Raw genomic sequence first — 22,500 nt, 5'->3', positions numbered from 1 at the left:
CATTTAATTGGTCAGTCTGCACGTCAGTAGTCTTTGTTTACGTCAGGTGTAAAGGACCTAAAAGCACACATAGGTTCAGCTAACTTACACACCACCACCACGTCAGTGCACCGCAGCGCTGAGAATGATCCACCACCACATCACACCTGCTCTGTGGGGGGGTCTCACACACACAACAAATCAGTGTCTGGCCTAGTTTAGTGGTAACTGGGGTCGGAGATCATTTCACATATCACAAACAAAACAGAAACCATGGCTGTGCTGGCTGAGACCACTGAAAGTGCTCAAGTGTGAAAACACCCTGAGATTGTTTCACTTGCTCAAAAAAACCTAAAAGAAACCATGGCTCCATGGCCTGAGGGCCTCTAAATCACTGACACAGACCAAGTGTGAGTATACCCTGAGTGTACAGACAGGAAGGATACTTTAGCAGGAGTTTCTTGGCCAGGTCGGTGGAGGGCAGGTACCAGGGGTGCATCATTAGAAACATCCGGACGAAAGCGGAGTCTTTTAACTTTCCTGTGTCATCTAGAAGAAAGCAGAGAAATGTGGCAGGGGTTAACAGCCTTTGACTGTTTACTTTATGAAGGTGTAGTTGGAGATCACCAATAACAAAGCAATTAAAGCAACACTAGGTTGGATTTGGTATTTATGCTCTTGGGCTCCCTCTACAGTTCATTCATTCATTCATTCATTCATTGTCTGTAAACGCTTATCCAGTTCAGGGTCACGGTGGGTACCTGGAATCATTGAGCACAAGGCGGGAACACACCCTGGAGGGGGCGCCAGTCCTTCACAGGGCGACACACACTCACACATTCACACCTACAGACACTTTTGAGTCGCCAATCCTCCCTCTACAGTTACAGAGTGTAATTCAGTTTTACAGCACTGTCCTAAAAAAGAAAAGGGGAGGTGGTCCCGACCCTCCTTCAACTGTTACATAGTGCAGTTTCTGCAGTGCTGAGCCCAGAGTAGCAATGACAGAGGCTCTATTCACTATTACAGCTCAGTGGAGCATCACAATGATGTATAAGCTGCGATTTTAAGGTGGAAATTCAAGCTAAGTTTGAAAACAAAAACAAAAATGTACTAGATATCACATCAGAGGGAAATTACACATGATAGGGGCTATAGGATGTGATACTGAATGTGTACAGTGCTTGTTAAACTCCATCTTTCACTGACCAAAAGCTTGGATGCAGGCCTCCACCAGCTCATCCACAGTGGCTGACTCCATTGGTAGTGAATCCATCTCTACGTTTCCCTTCTCACACTCTCTTTCACCCTCTTCTATGAATCTGGCCTTTCTTCTTCTTCAGCCACCACTCCTCCACTCCCTGAAGAAAAGAAAAGAAAAGAAAAGAAGGCAGTCAGATGTAAGGCTAATCATACATATTCATACCGCTTTGCTTTTCTTTTGTGCGTGACCAAGTAAACCTGACCTTGCGCTTTTAAAGCTGACATAATCACAGGTTCCATTGTTTATGATGCTAATACACTGCAGGGAAGAGTCCGGTGGTGATCTGTGTATTTAAATGCAGTAGGGCAAACCTATCTTCAAACTACTACAATAAACTCAAACCTACAGGCCGGGTTTTCTGAAGAGCTGTGAAGGAAAGGTCAGAATGTAGTGAAGCACTCATTACTTTTAACTCTCTCGCTGCTTTTGTGGGGCTGTGTATATTTAAAAGCCCTGAAGTGTTTTTAGAACGAGTGCAAAACGAATGATAGGTTTCTCTTGTAGTGTCTTCATTTCAGGTTCCATTGAGTTTTCGGTTTCAGATTAAAAAAAGACTTTATTTCTCACGACACGCTTCAATGGTGTGTTCAGATTATATTTTCTTACATTAAATAGCCATGATTAGCATGTGGCTGTAAATATGGTAAATTTGGTTATGCCACTCTTCTGTCTCTCAGGTTACACTGTCTGTGAGGGATTTTTTATATCCTCCGTGTGTGGGTTTGTTCCAGGTGCTTAGGTTTCCTCCCACAGTCCTGAAACACATGATGGTACACTGCAACCATGTAAAGCCTTCTGTGTAGAATTCACAGCAATGTGCACTCACTTTTTCTTTTCTTTTTGAGCAGATGTTAACAATTTTAAGAAGTTAAATCTGCAAAATGCATGTAATTATTCCCTTTTGAACTGCTAAAGTGAAGTAATCCATTCATTCATTCATTCATTCATTCATTATCTGTAACCCTTATCCAATTCAGGGTCACGGTGGGTCCAGAGCCTACCTGGAATCATGGGGCGCAAGGCGGGAACACACCCTGGAGGGGGCGCTAGTCCTTCTCAGGGCAACACATACACACATTCAATCACACCTGTGTAATTCAATCACACCACGCAGACACAGAGAGAACACACCACACTCCTCACAGACAGTCACCCGGAGGAAACCCACGCAGACACAGGGAGAACACACCACACTCCTCACAGACAGTCACCCGGAGCAAACCCGCGCAGACAAAGGGAGAACACACCACACTCCTCACAGACAGTCACCCGGAGGAAACCCGCGCAGACACAGGGAGAACACACCACACTCCTCACAGACAGTCACCCGGAGGAAACCCGCGCAGACACAGAGAGAACACACCACACTCCTCACAGACAGTCACCCGGAGGAAACCCACGCAGACACAGAGAGAACACACCACACTCCTCACAGACAGTCACCCGGAGGAAACCCACGCAGACACAGAGAGAACACACCACACTCCTCACAGTCAGTCACCCGGAGCGGGAATCAAACCCACAACCTCCAGGCCCCTGGAGCTGTGTGACTGCGACACCTAAATGCTGCGCCACCGTGCCGCCCAAAATGAAGTAATATAAATTGTAAACTGTCAGCTGTTATTAATACACATGCCTACATGACCGCACCACTGTGATAACACCAAAGACAGCGCAACGAGACTGAGCTATTACCGCAACAAGCAACCTTTATTTAGCGCTCTTCTAACAGCTCAAAGTAGAAAGCAGCAAGTGTACAGGCAGCGTACTCACTAAGCCTTGGTGTATGGAGGAACTGGTGGAGACTCTTATCCTCCCTCCTCAGTATCTACTCGGTACTGCTTTGCCTCTAGACATCGGTGCTGCTCAGTGGCATTTAAAACGGGTGACTGACTCAGCCGGTCAAGAGCATTATGTTTTATATGCGGAAAACTGCTTAATTGATTTGGGTCACGGACCCGAAACAAGGTCAAGCGTTCCTGCTGGGTCTGTTTACTGAACCCGAGCACTTAGGATGTCTTAGTTCACCACCGACTTCATCACAGTCCTGCAGTCAGTGTTAGAGAGGACACACTGAGCAAGGCGTATGTGCCAAAGTCATCGTCTTTTCATATGATGTGGTCTGCTTTCTTTTCAGAATTCTGCTGCAGGTTAATCTTAACTCAACATACTCTAACCCACCATTTCTGAGATTTTAGGACCTGCTACCAGATTATCCGGCAGACAGATATAGTTTTGTGAACTGATAAACAATCCTACCCTCCTCCAAAAGTTACATAGCGTAGTTTCTGCAATGTTGAGCCTGGAGTAGCAATGACAGGGGCGCTATTGTCCCTATGACAGCGTTAGTGGAGCTGGAGTGTAATTTTAATGTAAAAATACAACCAATTCAGAAAACACACTCTATCAGATTTTCTATTACACAGAGCTGCTAGGGTTCTGTGTAATTCATTGTTAAATAAACATGTTCTTCCGTATTTCCCCAAACAGAAAATGGATAACTCGTAATTAAAGGCTCAGTTTGAGTGGAAGTTGTAGCATGTAAATGTAGCATGTTGTGGTTGATCTTCCGTGTGAGACCCAACTGTCGGGGAGAGACACACTTGGCCATATCAGCAGGTCTCAGATGGCCATGCAGTGAGGTGAACTGGAAAACATCCACACACACACAGACGCACTGTCATGTCAAACGTGTCTGACAAAGAAACCACAATCCACCATTTCCTGCTTCAGATACACAGTCACCATACAGTTTGTCTTTCTGTGTCTGCATTGGATTCACACACACACACACACACACACACACACACACAAACACACACATACACACACAGAAACACACACACAAACACACACACACACACACACATACCCCCCCCCCCCCACACACACACAGAAACACACAAACACATAAACCCACACACACACACACACAGAACACACACACACACACACACACACACACACACAAACCATTTTATGTTAGTTAGTTTGAGGAAAGGATAATATTTTAATACACCCCCTCCACCAGCCCCACTACACACACATACACACACACACACACACACACACACACACACATGTGCAGCAAGTCAATAACTTACACTGCACCATAGGAAATCAACACAAAGGTACATTTATTACAAAGCAGATGCACCTACGCCAGTCACAATAATTACTTCATCGACTTATCGTACAAAATATGGACTTTATTTCAATCAATTTTGCTGACCTCAGTAACACTGGCCTGTTTGTTTACATTCAAATTAACTTCACTAATACTTTAGGCACTCGCGTTTCCTGTTCTCTAGTTTTCTCTAGTTTTCTCAGCTCTGGAGCCGTTACGTCACTTTGTGTAAAAGCAGTGTGTGTTATATTCTGACTTCAGTGTCTGCATTAGGGCCCGGGGGGATGGGCGATATGGCCCTAAATCAACATCATGATATTTCAGGGCATTTTGGTGATATGAAAAATCACTGAAAATAATTTTATTAATTCAACACACTATTACAACAAAATTAATTTTATTTGTATATTACTTATATATATTTTTAAATTCTTATTTAAATTATAGTTAATTACCATTTTATTTGACCACAAACATAACAATTTCAAACATTCAGTAGAAACAACAAATAAATGTGTAAACATTTGCTGTAAACAACCATAGCTTCTGACATTGTATTAAAAGGTTTATGATATTGATATTTTATTTCCAAACCACCTCCACTCGACTGAAGTCACTCGTTTTTTTATTTTTGAATGCAGAGCAGACATTTATTTGTATAGCGCTTTACAACTGATGTTGTAAAAACCTTAGCGATGTTGCAAAGATGTAAAAAAGCTGTCCTAGTGATTACTGCCTATGTGTTGATCAAGTGATAAATCCGGGTCAATTATGACACCAATATTTTTCGCTGCTGAACCAGGTTTAACTGGAAAGTCAGCGAGATTTAAAATTAAATCTGATCATTTATTTCTTGTCACTTTTGGACCCAAAAGCACGACCTCTGTTTAGAAGGAGGAAGTTACGCAACATCCAGCCTTTCACGTCTTTTACACAGTCCTCTATTTTCTTTAATCTGTGTTTGTCATCGGGTTTGGCTGAAATATTCAACTGCGTGTCGTCTGCGTAACAGTGAAAGTTAATGTCATGTTTTCTTATAACTGTGCCTAGCGATAACATGTATAATGTAAATAATAGTGGTCCTAAAATAGAGCCTTGGGGAATTCCAAATCTTACTTTAGAATAATTTGAATTTAGATTGTTTACTTTTATGAATTGATAATGTTCCGTTAAGTAAGATTTGAACCATAATAGGGCTGTCCCTGTGATTCCAACCATGTTTTCTAACTTTTCTATGAGAATATTGTGGTCTATTGTATCGAAGGCTGCGCTGAGGTCAAGAAGCACCAACAGGGATACGTGGCCTTGATCAGAGGCAAGAAGAAGATCGTTTGTGATCTTGACTAGAGCTGTCTCAGTGCTATGATGTGGTCTGAATCCAGATTGGAATTTTTCATATATATGATTCTTATGTAGCGGCACGGTGGCGCAGCATTTAGGTGTCGCAGTCACACAGCTCCAGGGGCCTGGAGGTTGTGGGTTCGTTTCCCGCTCCGGGTGACTGTCTGTGAGGAGTGTGGTGTGTTCTCTCTGTGTCTGCGTGGGTTTCCTCCGGGTGACTGTCTTTGAGGAGTGTGGTGTGTTCTCCCTGTGTCTGCGTGGGTTTCCTCCGGGTGACTGTCTGTGAGGAGTGTGATGTGTTCTCTCTGTGTCTGTGTGGGTTTCCTCCGGGTGACTGTCTGTGAGGAGTGTGGTGTGTTCTCCCTGTGTCTGCGTGGGTTTCCTCCGGGTGACTGTCTGTGAGGAGTGTGGTGTGTTCTCCCTGTGTCTGTGTGGGTTTCCTCCGGGTGACTGTCTGTGAGAAGTGTGGTCTGCGTGGGTTTCCTCCCAGTCCCAGAGCCTACCTGGAATCATTGGGCACAAGGCGGGAATACACCCTGTAGAGGGTGCCAGTCCTTCACAGAGCAACACACACTCACACATTCACTCACACGCTCACACCTACGGATAGTTTTGAGTCGCCAATCAACCTACCAACGTGTGTTTTTGACCCACCGTGATAAGCGGTTTCAGATAATGGATGGATTCTTATGTAGATATGAACTACATTTTGCAATGTTATTGCACACGATATGATATGGCACAGCCCTAATCTGCATATTCTAAGTAATTAGGTTTTTATGAGGTACAAATTTTTTTTTCTTGGATTTATTTAATGGACAATACATTGAAACAATGATTATCGTGACAGGCCTCGGTGCACCACAGCGGGATGATGAGGCTAAAACATACATCAGAGGTTGACGCAGATCAAGACGACCACGTGAGATAATCTCAATACGGTCATCTGAGCGGCTTCTCTATTGATTGATCACTTAGTCATGGTTATGTAACACACACACTCACACACACACACACACACACACCCTTTAATGCATGAGCAGAAGCAACTCTCCGAAGACTTAAAGAGTCTGAAAGTGTGAGGTACAGCACTAGTGAAAGGTCATGTTCTTTTTTAGGGCTAGTTTAAAGGGTAACACTGTCAGGATTAGAAAAAATAACTGCTCATCAGATGCTGTGTGTTTAAAGCAACTGAAAGTGGTTCATATGGTCAGGACATTTATGCACACACTGAATGTGTTTCTAAATGACTCAGCAACACACAAGGTCCAGCTGCATGGAAACACACACGAATATAACACCTCACGACCCCAGGCCATGAGCCAAATACTCATTTACCAAATGCTTCAAAGAATGCTACAAGCCACTTAGAGACTTTCTCATAATTAAAATAATGAATCATGATTGAACTGTTTTTTTTTCTTGTTCAGCTGGACTACAGACTGGAATATAAACTCTGATCTATATAAATATATTTTGTATGTATACATACGCTTATATATGTTTTTAGATCGATAAACACATTTGCACACACACACACACACACACGCCACATGTAGACATTTTTCCCTTAGACATCTCCCCCTCACTGCACCAGGCTTTTTATGGCTATTCCTTTGTGTGGTGATGGAAAGGCAGCACTGCAGTGTGTGTGTGTGTGTGTGTGTGTGTGTGTGTGCTTGCATGGTATAACAAAGCCCCCTTCCCTTACTGTCTCTGTGCTGCAGAGAGGTGGGCGGACACACTCAATTATAGGCCTCGGAATAAGAGAGAGAGAGATAGAGATAGAGAGAGAGAGAGAGAGAGAGAGAGAGAGAGAGAGAGAGAGAGAGAGAGAGAAAGAGAGAGAGCAGGGTAAAATCAGTATGTATTAGTATGCATTAGTCTGAACTCTGTACTCACTGAACCCTCCAACAGCATCACTCATGCACACCTCAATCCAACAGGTGAGAGTCCTCCATGTTGGGGGTGACAACTACAGCGCAGAGGATAAAACCAGCAGCCAATGTGCTCTGCGGAGCTGCCACTTCATTAGAAACACCTACCCACACTGAGTGGATATATTACCAACGCCTACCACCCTGTTGAGTTTTGTTGGCTTGTAAATACAGACTGTAGCCCAGCTACGCCTTCATCAGCATCTTATAACCCCAACATCAAAAGAAAGTAACCACTACGAGAAAAACTGACCACTGACAAAAGGCTATACAATGTCAACATACAATTCCCAGAAAAGCTGCTACACACTGTGCAATAAAAACAAGAATCTGAGGTTTGTACGTTCCCTCAAAGCTTAATTTAACTTGCACAGCACTTTCCAATATTTAAAATATTTGCTCTCAAACCTTTGTAAGTACAAACACATTCATTTTTAATGACACTGTTTAATCATTTGGGAACTGAGGATACCAATTGTTAAATTCATGTAATGTTTCAGAGCGACATGAATTTTCTATAAATGTTTAAATCTTATTTTGTCCCAACATTTTTAAAGTGTTTTGCAGATACAACATTCAACAAGTGTTTATATTTTAAAAAAAACACAGTCCGACAGTTGTCAATGAACACTGTAAAACCTTTGTTAGTGCTTTAAAATTAAAGTAAATTTTTAAAATCTGATTCCAGGTAGGGACCGGCCCCACCCTGAATTGGATAAGCGCTTTCAGACAATGAATGTATGATTTATTTTTAATTGCATTTCACAATATGCCTCAGTGTTTCTGTTAATAATGTTTGTAAACCATGCGTGGAAAACACAAGCTGTAGATAGAAAGGTAGACCAGCAAGGTAGAGGTTTCTCATAAAGTGATTAGCTTCTCATTAGCTTCTATCCACAGGCCATCAGACTTCTGAACAAGCTGTGAAGCTATTAGTCTCTGCCCCCAACACCATTTCATGCTGCTACTTTTTATAGTTGATATATGAAGTCATTTTATATTTCAGTCATTTTAAACTACACCTAAATGTATTCTATTTTTCTGTAGTATATTATAACATTGGTAGAGAGCCTACACCCTGCTGTCTCTGTATATTTTGTGTATATTCTGTGCATGATTAGTGTTTATTTTGTGTACGTTTTATATATTTTCTGGTTATTTAGTATATTTCGTATGCCCATTATTGCTACCCCTAATGATGGTAGTTAGTATATGAAGCAAGTAGCTACTGATTAGAAAAGCAAGTGTGCCAGTGTTACATCTGTGCCAGTGACCGGGGCAACTGTGAAGTGTTCACACAGGCGTCTCAGGAGTCCAGAAGCTGAATTAACACATTTGTGTGTTAACAGCCAATGCATTCAGGTGAGGTGTTAGCAGTTCACACACACACACATCACTGGGTGAAAAAATAATATGTAGATCTGTATTTTTACGTCTCCAAATATGTTTTAAAGCATTTCCTGTATAATATAATTGTAATTCAAAATTCAAACACTCTCCTGCCCTTTCTGTCTGTGAGGAGTGTGGTGTGTTCTCCCTGTGTCTGCGTGGGTTTCCTCTGGGTGACTGTCTGTGAGGAGTGTGGTGTGTTCTCTCTGTGTCTGCGTGGGTTTCCTCCGGGTGACTGTCTGTGAGGAGTGTGGTGTGTTCTCCCTGTGTCTGTGTGGGTTTCCTCCGGGTGACTGTCTGTGAGGAGTGTGGTGTGTTCTCCCTGTGTCTGTGTGGGTTTCCTCCGGGTGACTGTCTGTGAGGAGTGTGGTGTGTTCTCTCTGTGTCTGTGTGGGTTTCCTCCGGGTGACTGTCTGTGAGGAGTGTGGTGTGTTCTCTCTGTGTCTGCGTGGGTTTCCTCCGGGTGACTGTCTGTGAGGAGTGTGGTGTGTTCTCCCTGTGTCTGCGTGGATTTCCTCAGGGTGACTGTCTGTGAGGAGTGTGGTGTGTTCTCTCTGTGTCTGCGTGGGTTTCCTCCGGGTGACTGTCTGTGAGGAGTGTGGTGTGTTCTCTCTGTGTCTGTGTGGGTTTCCTCCGGGTGACTGTCTGTGAGGAGTGTGGTGTGTTCTCCCTGTGTCTGTGTGGGTTTCCTCCGGGTGACTGTCTGTGAGGAGTGTGGTGTGTTCTCTCTGTGTCTGTGTGGGTTTCCTCCGGGTGACTGTCTGTGAGGAGTGTGGTGTGTTCTCTCTGTGTCTGCGTGGGTTTCCTCCGGGTGACTGTCTGTGAGGAGTGTGGTGTGTTCTCCCTGTGTCTGCGTGGATTTCCTCAGGGTGACTGTCTGTGAGGAGTGTGGTGTGTTCTCCCTGTGTCTGCGTGGGTTTCCTCCGGGTGACTGTCTGTGAGGAGTGTGGTGTGTTCTCCCTGTGTCTGTGTGGGTTTCCTCCGGGTGACTGTCTGTGAGGAGTGTGGTGTGTTCTCCCTGTGTCTGTGTGGGTTTCCTCCGGGTGACTGTCTGTGAGGAGTGTGGTGTGTTCTCTCTGTGTCTGTGTGGGTTTCCTCCGGGTGACTGTCTGTGAGGAGTGTGGTGTGTTCTCTCTGTGTCTGCGTGGGTTTCCTCCGGGTGACTGTCTGTGTGGAATGTGGTGTGTTCTCCCTGTGTCTGTGTGGGTTTCCTTTGGGTGACTGTCTGTGAGGAGTGTGATGTGTTCTGTGTTTGCGTGGGTGTCCTCCGGGTGCTCCGGTTCCCTCCCATAGTCCAAAAACACACGTTGGTAGGTGGATTGGAGACTCAAATTTGTCCATAGGTGTGAGTGTGTGAGTGAATGTGTGAGTGTGTGTCGCCCTGTGAAGGACTGGCGCCCCCTTCAGGGTGTGTTCCTGCCTTCCGCGCAATGATTCCAGGTAGGTTCTGGACCCACCACCGCCCTGAACTGGATAAGGGTTACAGATAATGAATGAGTGAACAAATATTTAATGTATTTTTGCTCAAATAATATGGATCACGGTAAATCTGGAGCATTCTGCTCATAATCACAGCAGCGTTGCCTGCTACAAACATGGAAATATTGTGTAATTAACCCCCAGTCTAGCACCATACCGAAGAGTAAAATATGATATAACCTGTGAGAGCGAGAGAGAAACAGAAAGACAGTGTGTGAGCAATTCAAAAAGATCAAGTGTTGGCCCTCCCGGGGGAAAATCAATCGGTCTGAAAATGGCATCAGCACAGAGTTGGCAGGTCGGCTGAGCCCAGCGAAATCCTGCCTGCTGTCATTGTGTCTCATGGCGTAACCTCCGATGATTCAGACGACACCAGGGACGCGGCGCTAAGGGGAGTGTTTCCTCGCCCTTAGAAACACAGCTTTTGTTAGCTGTTTGCTTAGTCATAGCATGAACGAAGTTCTCAGGTGGAGAACAGTTTCACAACCTCAAACTGAACAAGACCTTACACTCATTCCTGAATCTCTCGCTCTCATTCTCCATTTCCCTTTATGGCCTCACTCCTCTATTTCTGTTTATAGCACTGAGCTCTGTGTATTCTCACCTTGGTAAACAACCACAGGCTTCTCTTCCAGGGAGGAAGCGGTACACCTTTCGCCATTTGTTCCTCGTGTCTGAAAGCCTCTTTTGGAGCCTCCTATTTATGGACAACCCAAAGTTTCAACTTGTAAACAACTGTTTGTCTTCTGTCATGTGCCTAATGGCCCCTATTGCCTCTCTCTCCATCCCCCCCTCCCTCCCCCTCTCGCTCTCTCTCTGCGAGTGTGTATAGGATCGCTAAGCCGTATGGCAGTAAAGCTGCTGTTGCCTGGTGACACAGACCCAGCTCTATTGATCCCTCCTGACTCTTGGTGAAGAGTGTGTGTATTTGAGTTCACGTGTACGTGTATGTGTGTCATAATTGACAACATCGCTATTGATTATTCCATCCATCTGTCCCAATAATGCTATCAGAGCAGAGAAACGAACTGCAGCTCCCCCGCTCTAGCAGTGGCAGGTGAGCGTAAATGCCATCACTCTACTAGCTGCCCTCTTTCACTCACACTGGACTCTGCACTGGTCACTTCAGCTGCCTGTCTGGACTCAGATAAGGATGTTTTTGGCTTCAGATAGCACACGCCATCTCCCACCCGCTTTACTGAATGCACACACGCACACAGATTAGTGTCTGGATGTAGCTTTCGGAAAGATTTTATAAGACCTCTTCTTCTCTGGCTTTCCTAAGGCGACCTAGCGCAGTGTGGAAGAAAAACACCAATTCCCACGATATTCATTTTGAAAGACGCAGAAGATCCAGCAGTTAATGAATGTGCGGTGATTGAGACTCGAAAACAGGCCGCATTAGACTCATAGGGGACGTAGGAAAGACAAACACTAATTAGAGAAACAATCAATACGGATGCTGGGAGTACATCATACTCAGACACACGGGCAGAGCATCCATTCTGTTAACAACTGGCACTATTCCACTCTACCACACACACACGTGCAAGCACAATCAATCACTTGTGATTTTGGCAAAGCGTTAATGACTGCTCTAGCAGCAGTAGTCCAACTCCAGTTGATATCTCCTTGGTTCCAAAGTGGTCTCTCTCTCTTGCTCTATCCGTTATAACAGCAATCCCTTGATCTTAATCATCCAAAGAACAAATATCTATAAAACCACTGCACAGCCAGCTTTATAACCATTAACAGACATGGGGTCAGCAATTACAGATAATACAATATTGTTCTGTATCTGTGTAATGTGTTACTGGTCTACAACACAGGCTCCAACCATGGACCACATTTCACACACCTGCTGTCACACTCAGGCAAGGAAAAGTGGGAGGAAATTCATGTGAGTAATGTGTGAATAAAACAACATGAAAGCAAAGTATGATCTATAAATAAACTCAAGCTGGACATGGACGGCACAAAATAAGGCCCTGTCCACACAGATCTGTTTATTTTCAATAAACATAGATTTCCCTCTCTCTGTTTTTTGAAAATATCCCTGAACATGGCTGCATTATCACCCGAGTCCAGTAGGGGGCAATAGTACCTCTTAAAGAGCAACATCAAAACACCACGGCGCATGAGAGAAACACTGAGGTTTAGTCCCAAATCACTCCATCCTCCTTCTGTAGGGCACTACACACGTCCTGAAACGACTGAATCTAGATCTGAACAGTGCAGTGTATATTTCTAACACACACCATTTGTATTTATTCATCTGTGTGAATCTGAACTCTAGTGCTGTCTGTGTGTGTACAGTGTAGTTTATGACTGATGTAGTTCACTGTAGAGGGAGCGAGGAGCTGTGTGTGTACAGTGTAGTTTATGACTGATGTAGTTCACTGTAGAGGGAGTGAGGAGCTGTGTGTGTACAGTGTAGTTTGTGACTGATGTAGTTCACTGTAGAGGGAGCGAGGAGCTGTGTGTGTACAGTGTAGTTTGTGACTGATGTAGTTCACTGTAGAGGGAGAGAGGAGCTGTGTGTGTACAGTGTAGTTTATGACTGATGTAGTTCACTGTAGAGGGAGCGAGGAGCTGTGTGTGTACAGTGTAGTTTATGACTGATGTAGTTCACTGTAGAGGGAGTGAGGAGCTGTGTGTGTACAGTGTAGTTTGTGACTGATGTAGTTCACTGTAGAGGGAGAGAGGAGCTGTGTGTGTACAGTGTAGTTTGTGACTGATGTAGTTCACTGTAGAGGGAGAGAGAAGCTGTGTGTGTACAGTGTAGTTTGTGACTGATGTAGTTCACTGTAGAGGGAGCGAGGAGCTGTGTGTGTACAGTGTAGTTTGTGACTTATGTAGTTCACTGTAGAGGGAGCGAGGAGCTGTGTGTGTACAGTGTAGTTTGTGACTGATGTAGTTCACTGTAGAGGGAGTGAGGAGCTGTGTGTGTACAGTGTAGTTTGTGACTGATGTAGTTCACTGTAGAGGGAGTGAGGAACTGTGTGTGTACAGTGTAGTTTATGACTGATGTAGTTCACTGTAGAGGGAGTGAGGAGCTGTGTGTGTACAGTGTAGTTTGTGACTGATGTAGTTCACTGTAGAGGGAGCGAGGAGCTGTGTGTGTACAGTGTAGTTTGTGACTGATGTAGTTCACTGTAGAGGGAGTGAGGAACTGTGTGTGTACAGTGTAGTTTATGACTGATGTAGTTCACTGTAGAGGGAGTGAGGAGCTGTGTGTGTACAGTGTAGTTTGTGACTGATGTAGTTCACTGTAGAGGGAGCGAGGAGCTGTGTGTGTACAGTGTAGTTTGTGACTGATGTAGTTCACTGTAGAGGGAGAGAGGAGCTGTGTGTGTACAGTGTAGTTTGTGACTGATGTAGTTCACTGTAGAGGGAGTGAGGAGCTGTGTGTGTACAGTGTAGTTTGTGACTGATGTAGTTCACTGTAGAGGGAGCGAGGAGCTGTGTGTGTACAGTGTAGTTTGTGACTGATGTAGTTCACTGTAGAGGGAGTGAGGAGCTGTGTGTGTACAGTGTAGTTTGTGACTGATGTAGTTCACTGTAGAGGGAGTGAGGAGCTGTGTGTGTACAGTGTAGTTTGTGACTGATGTAGTTCACTGTAGAGGGAGTGAGGAACTGTGTGTGTACAGTGTAGTTTGTGACTGATGTAGTTCACTGTAGAGGGAGCGAGGAGCTGTGTGTGTACAGTGTAGTTTGTGACTGATGTAGTTCACTGTAGAGGGAGCGAGGAGCTGTGTGTGTACAGTGTAGTTTGTGACTGATGTAGTTCACTGTAGAGGGAGCGAGGAGCTGTGTGTGTACAGTGTAGTTTATGACTGATGTAGTTCACTGTAGAGGGAGTGAGGAGCTGTGTGTGTACAGTGTAGTTTGTGACTGATGTAGTTCACTGTAGAGGGAGCGAGGAGCTGTGTGTGTACAGTGTAGTTTATGACTGATGTAGTTCACTGTAGAGGGAGAGAGGAGCTGTGTGTGTACAGTGTAGTTTATGACTGATGTAGTTCACTGTAGAGGGAGAGAGGAGCTGTGTGTGTACAGTGTAGTTTATGACTGATGTAGTTCACAGATTCATAGATCTGTGTGTACGTAATGACAGTTTAAAAAGGTGTAGAGTTACAGCTCAGTTAGGTGACTTTATCTAAAATGACTTCTACATCTGTACCTCTGAACACAGAGAAGTTTTGGGGGTTAACTAGTGACTGGAGGGAACTTGAATCATTGAATCAGCTCCATCAATCAGCTCAAAGCTAGTTCTTATAATTAATGCTTATTTGTTGTGCCTCTGATGATTGCAGTCATTTATTTGGTAGATGTCCACGAGGCAAAATAAAGTGTGATTACGGAATCTTAAATTCTTCTTTCTGCTGCAGTTGAAACAACACAATAGACACATTATCCAGAAAACAGTTGGTAACAGTGTGTGTGTGTGTGTGTGTGTGTGAGTGTGTGTGTGTGTGTGTGTGGGTGTGGGCAGGAACGAGCATGTGCTTATGCTTCCACCCCCAGTTGAGGGCTGATTTGGACCTCTAGAATTGCTTGGTTTTGAAGGGAGCTATTTTAGTCTTGCAACAATGTGTGTTTGTGTGTGTGTGTGTGTGTGTGTGTGTGTGTGTGTGTGTGTGTGTGTGTGCGTGTGCATGTGTTTAAGGGGGCTTCCTACGCCTGTCTCCGTCTGCAATATCTAATGGACACAGAGGAACCAGCTTACTCCTATTAGACTCATTCCCTGGAGGAGGCATTTGAGTGAGCAGGCATGCACATGCAGACCGTGTGTGTGTGTGTGTGTGTGTGTGTGTATATGTGTAAAACCGCATCAAGGGAATGATTCACAATACGAGCACCCACATAGATCCAGAAATATATTTGGAAATACACTTTAGTATTTATGAACAACGTAAATTAACCTTTTCATGACAATGAATGACCCAGTTCTGAACGTTAGACCCGGTGTAGAATGTTGTCACTTTGTCGTGTTGTCATTTTGGAGTCCTGCTCTTCTTAGGAACTCTGGTTCTAAACTGAGTTCTCTATGAGGAAAAATCAATGCCATTTTAAAGACGCTCTGTAGTGCCTCTAAAAAAACTATGTTCCAGTCCTGATGCATCCTTGTGTATGGAAGTCTTTCCTCTTAACCCTCGCTCGATCCTCTAAATGATGAGCTCATTAAAAAGATCATTAAGCTGTGCACTGAAAAGACTTCAGGAGACTTACAACCTCGCCACAATACCCCACACAAAACAGCTATGGTGGTTATTTTTCTTTGACAGTGAGAGCAAACCATAAGAGTAGCTGGTGTTAGTTTATTCAGTGTTCAGGGCTGGTTCATAGTAAGAATATTGCACTATTTATCTTCTGACTGCATAACTATCTTGTAATTCTGAGAGTCCAGAGACATTTTGGTGAAAGATGTTGTTGGAACCCATTAAACCCAAACAAAAGATATTCATTCATTCATTATCTGTAACCCTTATCCAGTTCAGGGTTGCAATGGGTCCAAAGCCTACCTGGAATCATTGGGTGCTGGAGGGGGTGCCAGTCCTTCACAGGGCAACACACACACATTCACTCACACACTCACACCTACGGACACTTTTGAGTCGCCAATCCACCTACCAACGTGTGTTTTTGGAGCATGGGAGGAAACCGGAGCACCCGGAGGAAACCCACACAGACACAGGGAGAACACACCACACTCCTCACAGACAGTCACCCGAAGGAAACCCACGCAGACACAGAGAGAACACACCACACTCCTCACAGACAGTCACCCGGAGGAAACCCACACAGACACAGGGAGAACACACCACACTCCTCGCAGACAGTCACCCGGAGGAAACCCACGCAGACACAGAGAGAACACACCACACTCCTCGCAGACAGTCACCCGGAGGAAACCCACACAGACACAGGGAGAACACACCACACTCCTCACAGACAGTCACCCGGAGGAAACCCACACAGACACAGGGAGAACACACCACACTCCTCACAGACAGTCACCCAGAGGAAACCCACGCAGACACAGAGAGAACACACCACACTCCTCGCAGACAGTCACCCGGAGGAAACCCACGCAGACACAGAGAGAACACACCACACTCCTCACAGACAGTCACCCGGAGGAAACACACACAGACACAGAGAGAACACACCACACTCCTCACAGACAGTCACCCGGAGGAAACCCACACAGACACAGAGAGAACACATCACACTCCTCACAGACAGTCACCCGGAGGAAACACACACAGACACAGAGAGAACACACTACACTCCTCGCAGACAGTCACCCGGAGGAAACCCACACAGACACAGAGAGAACACATCACACTCCTCACAGACAGTCACCCGGAGGAAACACACACAGACACAGGGAGAACACACCACACTCCTCACAGACAGTCACCCGGAGGAAACCCACGCAGACACAGAGAGAACACACCACACTCCTCACAGACAGTCACCCGGAGGAAACCCACGCAGACACAGAGAGAACACACCACACAGCTCGCAGACAGTCACCCGGAGGAAACCGGGAGACAGTCGAACCCACTGTCGAGCGGGAATCGAACCCACAACCTCCAGGCCCCTGGAGCTGTGTGACTGCGCCACCATGGCGCCAACAAAAGATATGAAAAACTAAAAAATGTTTTTGTTTAAATCAGTCTTTCGACCTTCACCATTGCTTTTCTGCTCGCTTGGTCTTCAAGGATTTTTTTTTTTTTTATCTTAAACTATTCCAACTGATAAGAGCTAGCAATGATATAACCTGCTGTGCTAACAATAGCACACGTTACAGAAAAATGTAACATACTGTATGTACAAACACATGCAGAAGCCTGCAATCTGCCTGCTGTGAGACTACAGGGGACAACTCAGCCATATCTGTATCATCGCTTTCTTTTCATTTGTATTTTCAATTGGGCAGATGCTTCCTGTTCTGCTTCTGTTCTTTTGCAGATGAAAAAGAAATTGAGGGCACAACAAATAGCGGATGTCGAGTGTGTGTGTGTGTGTGTGTGTGTGTGTGTGTGTGTGTGTGTGTGTGTGTGAAAGTGAGAGTGAGAATGAAGAAAAAGAATAAGAGATAGGAACAGAACGATGGTACAAGAACACAACATGCAAATCTTAGAAGTGTTTAAATGCAACTCTGAAACCCTTCTGAGCTCCACTGAGAGACTGGGCTCCCCTCGGGCGTCTCCACCACCACCTGCACTTCTCAGACTCAACCTCGCTTACAGAAATTTGGAGCTAGAGGCACAGGGCTGCAGGGAAATATCAGTTCGGTTGTTTTGCGTTAGTTATGTCTCTGCGCAGGAATTTTAGCTATTGCTTTCAGACAAAAGGACAGAGAGACAGAGAGAGACAGAGAAAGAGCAAGAGAGCCTGTGCTGGAGGGATGCCAATGATACACCAGAGAGGGAGAGCGAGAGAGAAACGGCACTAGACTAAGAGACGAAATGACAGTGAGATTATTTGTTATCTCCTCTTTCAGATGCTTCTTTGTTTGGTTTCCCTCATAAAACCTTCCCTTCCTCTGAAGGACCAGCCAATCATTAAACCAGAAATGCAAATGTTGGTTCTTTCTAGTCCCTAAAGGCCAATGAGAAAACCCAAACCTCCATCACTGAGACTTATTCCTGTGATTTGAATGCAATATGCTGCATTAGAATGTACATTCAGAGATCCCTTTTCTCCACAGTGGAACACAGTTCTGTTTCTTAGTGAAGCGTCTGTGACCTGCTTTGGTCCAAACCCCACGAGCCCCACAGCAGTGTTCTCCCCCTGTGTAAACAGCCCTGTTCAGAACGCCCGCTTTCAGCACCTGTTCCTTTAAATGATAATGAGCCGCTCGCTGTTCACCCCGACCCCGAGCGCACAGCAGTGAGGAGCGAGGAGCAGCTCTGGTTTTTAGCCGTTTTCACTCTGTTCTCTTTCTTCTCTGTTTTTACTCAGTGCTCTTATTTCTCTGCGCTCGTTGTGTCTGTTTTGCTGCGTTTAACCTCATCTTTGCGCTCTCACATAAACACGGGTCCAGCGCTGTGATTGGACAGACTCAGACGAGGGGGCGGGGCTATTCTAAAGTCTCTGCATTTGACGTCAGAAGCAGAGCAGAATCAGAACTACTCACGTTATCCTGTGTTTTCTGACTCAGGCTGTGCACAGAAGTCTGACTGGGGTCTTGTTTCACAGTGTGTGGGTTGGTGGGCTCTAGATGCATACAATAATAAGCACACTCACTAAAGAAGGGAGTTTATCAGAAGGGAGTTCCTTTTAAAGCTCAGACCTAAAGACCTCACTAAGAAATGAAGGTTTAATACAACAAACAAAACTTATATGAAACAAAATATCTGAGCTAACAAAATGTAGAACACAGTTACTCACACAAACACTGCTTCTCTGTGCCTCTAGGTTAGAGATCCCGGAGAGTCCCCCAGCACTCAAACAGACACGCATCACACATTCAGTAGTGGAACTAACCGTTTCCTGTTTATCCATCTTTTCAACACAGGCCTTGAGAAGGTCAGAGGTGAAGCACAGCTTCCTGTGTTTTGACTGTGATGATGGCAGAGATAAGGCCGTGTCTCCACGCAGAGGATCATGAGGAAGGAGAAAATCCCAAACATAGCCTGGGCAGGATTTGCATGTTGGCTAATCTCTCTCGCACTTTCCCTCTCGCTTTCTTTCTATCAGTGAGTCATCCCTGAATGAAGAGCCAGATCTGAGGATACGAGAGGCCTGGTCACGGGGGACACTTGCATAATTTTAGTCACATGGAATTCAAAGTATTTGTCTCGTTAGCATGAATTTACTGAGTGCGCTTGCTGCCCTCCCACCCTGCTGTTCCACTTCCCCCAAACCACTCACACTGGAGCTTGCTTCAATACGCCAATCACACACTTTCAAGGCTCTCGTCTATAATCACATCCCAAAGCCAATCAACACTCTTCTTGCAAGATGACGAGACGGCAACAGCTAATCAGTGTCGGCATTTTAAAGGCGTCAGGTAATGGATTGCCAATTAGCGCTGTCTTTGTAACAGTGACCTTATGTGCTTTCACAGATCCAGGCTTTAATTTCCCTCCCAGGACCTCATGTTTTTTGATGTTTGAAGCTAATTCATTCACAGGCTTCTCGTCCTCACCTTGTAGCTCATTAGCAGCGCGGTCATGAATGATTTAACCCTGCAGCTCGGGCCAGAAGTGACCCCCGTGAAATGTTCGAGTGTTTTTCTGATCGTGAAGGTGCAGCAGCGAACAACAGCTCACTCGTTCGACCTCTTTTAACCTCTGTTCTCTCTGTTCATTGCTCTCTCCGCCCTGTTTTTCCGTCTCTGTCTTTCAGAGAGGCAGCAAGCAAAGACCCCAAGGCCAAATATCAGGGTCAGGACAAAAACTGTGATATTTTACCCGCTGCTGTTACAGAGTAGCCTCATACAGAAACACATACATCACAGGTGAACGAGAGGGGGTCCTCTCCTATCTGTGAGGAGCATGGTGTGTTCTCCTTGTGTGTGAGTGACTGGGTGAGTGTGTGATGGACTGGCGCCCTGTCCTAGGTGTGTTCACCCAGTGCTTCCAGGTGCTTGAACCTAACCATGATGAAGTGCTTAGAGAAGATGAATAAATGGAATACAGAATGTGGATGGGTATACGTGAGTAACCTCGATTAAAGACAACGGACCTGGGGATGGGGAGTGAAGGAACAGAATGTTCTCCTCCCTCAACATCCACAGCTGACATGCCCTTGACCAAGGCATCTCACCCTCGACTGCTCAGCGAACACACTCCACTCTGTGTGTCTGTGTGCCGTTGTTCAGTGCCATGAATGGGTTAAATGTGAAGGGCTCACGTTTCGTTTCACTGCCGTACAATGACGATTACAGGTAGGTTTCCTGTTGCACTACCCTTATGGGGACTCACTAAATCACATTCTCCATGAATCAGGCCCACGTCTGTGCAATGAAGCTCGCGGTAATTACCTTCCATTGTTAGCACGATTCTTTCTGTCTGTCCATCTCTCCCTCTTACTTTCTCTCACATGCTGCTAGGATTGATTGTTCCTTTCTGTATTTACCCAGCCACAAAGCTCCCTCCTGAACCAGACCTGTGTGTTCAGCGTGAATGAGTCCCTAAAAAAGAAGCTCCAATTAAATCAGAGACTCCACAATGCGTTCACGCAAAGCTGTGGAGCAGTTTACAAAGGGCTGCGCGTGAAAGCTGGGTTTAGCTAAGCAGTCATAAAATCAATGTGTCTGGGTGGCTTAACATCGTCCTGTGGAGGCCCAGCGCTGGAAAATGCCACTCAATGATCGTTTCAGTGACAGAGGGACTGTCGATATATCGAATGCTCGTATAATATCACAGCCAACTCTGCCCCAGAATGCCGTCGCCATTAAACGAACGACTAAAAGATGGTGAAAGTTACTTTCTACAAAGGAAAACTTGTGGGAGCTTTCTGAAGGTGTTGTTGATCGAACACAGGAACCAATGAAACTTAACGGTGAAGGTCTTGAATTCGCCCTGTCGGTGCTGTAGCTGATCCAGGACAGGGCTTGCGGGTGAGGGCCGCTCAATACGAGGAAGCTGCTGTATCACAAGCAGGTCTGCACACTCCAGCTGGCGATAAAGCCGGTTGGGAAGGTGAACAAAGGAAATAACAAAATTCCTACTGACTCTTTCTGTCTGAGGCTTTCTGAAGATTTACCACAGTCCTAAGACCAAAGAGCGAAAGCAGGTTTGCCCTCAGCAGCTGAAAATAGAGTTCTGGCAGAGGGCCGAGGTTAATGTTAGTGTTAGAAGGAGAGCGAGGGCATGTGTGGGTTTGTTTGGGGTTTCCTTTGAGCTGAAAGCCACCAGCTCTAATTTTCAAACAACAAAAAAAAATGCCAGCAATGCACTTGTGAAAAAAGAGGCCTCAGAATTGTCAGCTTCAAGGACAGGGCTCGCCATCCTGAGCTACATTTCCACTGCCACATGTTCTGAACCTAAACAGACAGAACCTAAAAACAGGTGCCTCCCTTCATTCACAGTTAAGTGCTTTGGAAACAAACAAACAAACCAAAAAAAGACAGTCTCCAGGGACTTCAAGCTTAGTCTTTGGCTAAAGAGGATGTCCAGTGATGACTCAAGACTGCAGTTTATTCCAGAACAGACCTAATCCATATCTAGAAGGGCAGACTGTAACAGTTGGAGATTGGTTGACCTCATCCATGTTTATAGACGAGGTGATCAGCACGTTTCCTGTCTCCTACCTGGCTGAAACATCCTGGACCACATGCATTCTGAACCCACAGTGTAGGTTTGAAGAAAGGACAGCTTAGTGTTAAATCACCACCTACAGAAGTACACGCAGTTACATTTAGCTCCACAGGATGGTAAACAGTCTCGTTCTAAATCATGAAGCAGAACTGATCCCTCTGAGCTCTGCCTGATCTCCCCCCGAGGCGATACACCCAGCATGAGAAGTCCTCCTCCACCTTCCTCAAGATTACTAACTAAAGACATCATAAGTGTTGGTGAAGTCTAGGCCTGTCGTTATAATTACATTATTGACTTATAGTACAATATATGGACAGTGTAGTCCACTCTGTTTACTGGTGTGCTTGTTTACATAACAGTGACCATCACTGGCATTGTAGCTGCTTGCTCTGTTCTGTTCTCTAGTCGCTCTGTTTTGTTCTGCTCTCTGGTCACTCTGTTCTATTCTCTGGTCGCTCTGTTTTGTTCTCTGGTCACTCTGTTCTCTGGTGGCTCTGTTCTGTTCTCTGGTCACTCTGCTTTGTTCTGCTATCTGGTCACTCTGTTCTCTGGTCGCTCTGTTCTGTTCTCTGGTCGCTTTGTTTTGTTCTCTGGTCGCTCTGTTCTGTTCTCTGGTCGCTCTGTTCTGTTCTCTGGTCGCTCTGTTTTGTTCTCTGGTCGCTCTGTTTTGTTCTCTGGTCGCTCTGTTCTATTCTCTGGTCACTC

The 22,500-nt window shown here is 45.2% G+C and overlaps 1 protein-coding gene across 1 annotated transcript in view; it reads right to left on the bottom strand.

Moving 5' to 3' along the window:
* The window catches only part of LOC136673454 (RAS guanyl-releasing protein 2-like), a 32,744-nt gene that overhangs the window by 6,816 nt on the left and 3,428 nt on the right, over positions 1–22,500 (bottom strand). Inside the window, 2 exon segments of the mRNA XM_066648933.1 lie at positions 426–528; positions 1,189–1,340. Of these exon segments, the coding sequence (XP_066505030.1) occupies positions 426–528; positions 1,189–1,255 (170 nt within the window). The 5' untranslated portion in view covers positions 1,256–1,340.

This window comes from Hoplias malabaricus, chromosome 2 (assembly GCF_029633855.1).
Source record: "Hoplias malabaricus isolate fHopMal1 chromosome 2, fHopMal1.hap1, whole genome shotgun sequence".
NCBI classification, from domain to species: Eukaryota; Metazoa; Chordata; class Actinopteri; order Characiformes; family Erythrinidae; genus Hoplias; species Hoplias malabaricus.
Note: the sequence above shows the minus strand (reverse complement) of the source record. Positions and strands in the feature narration are given on the sequence as shown.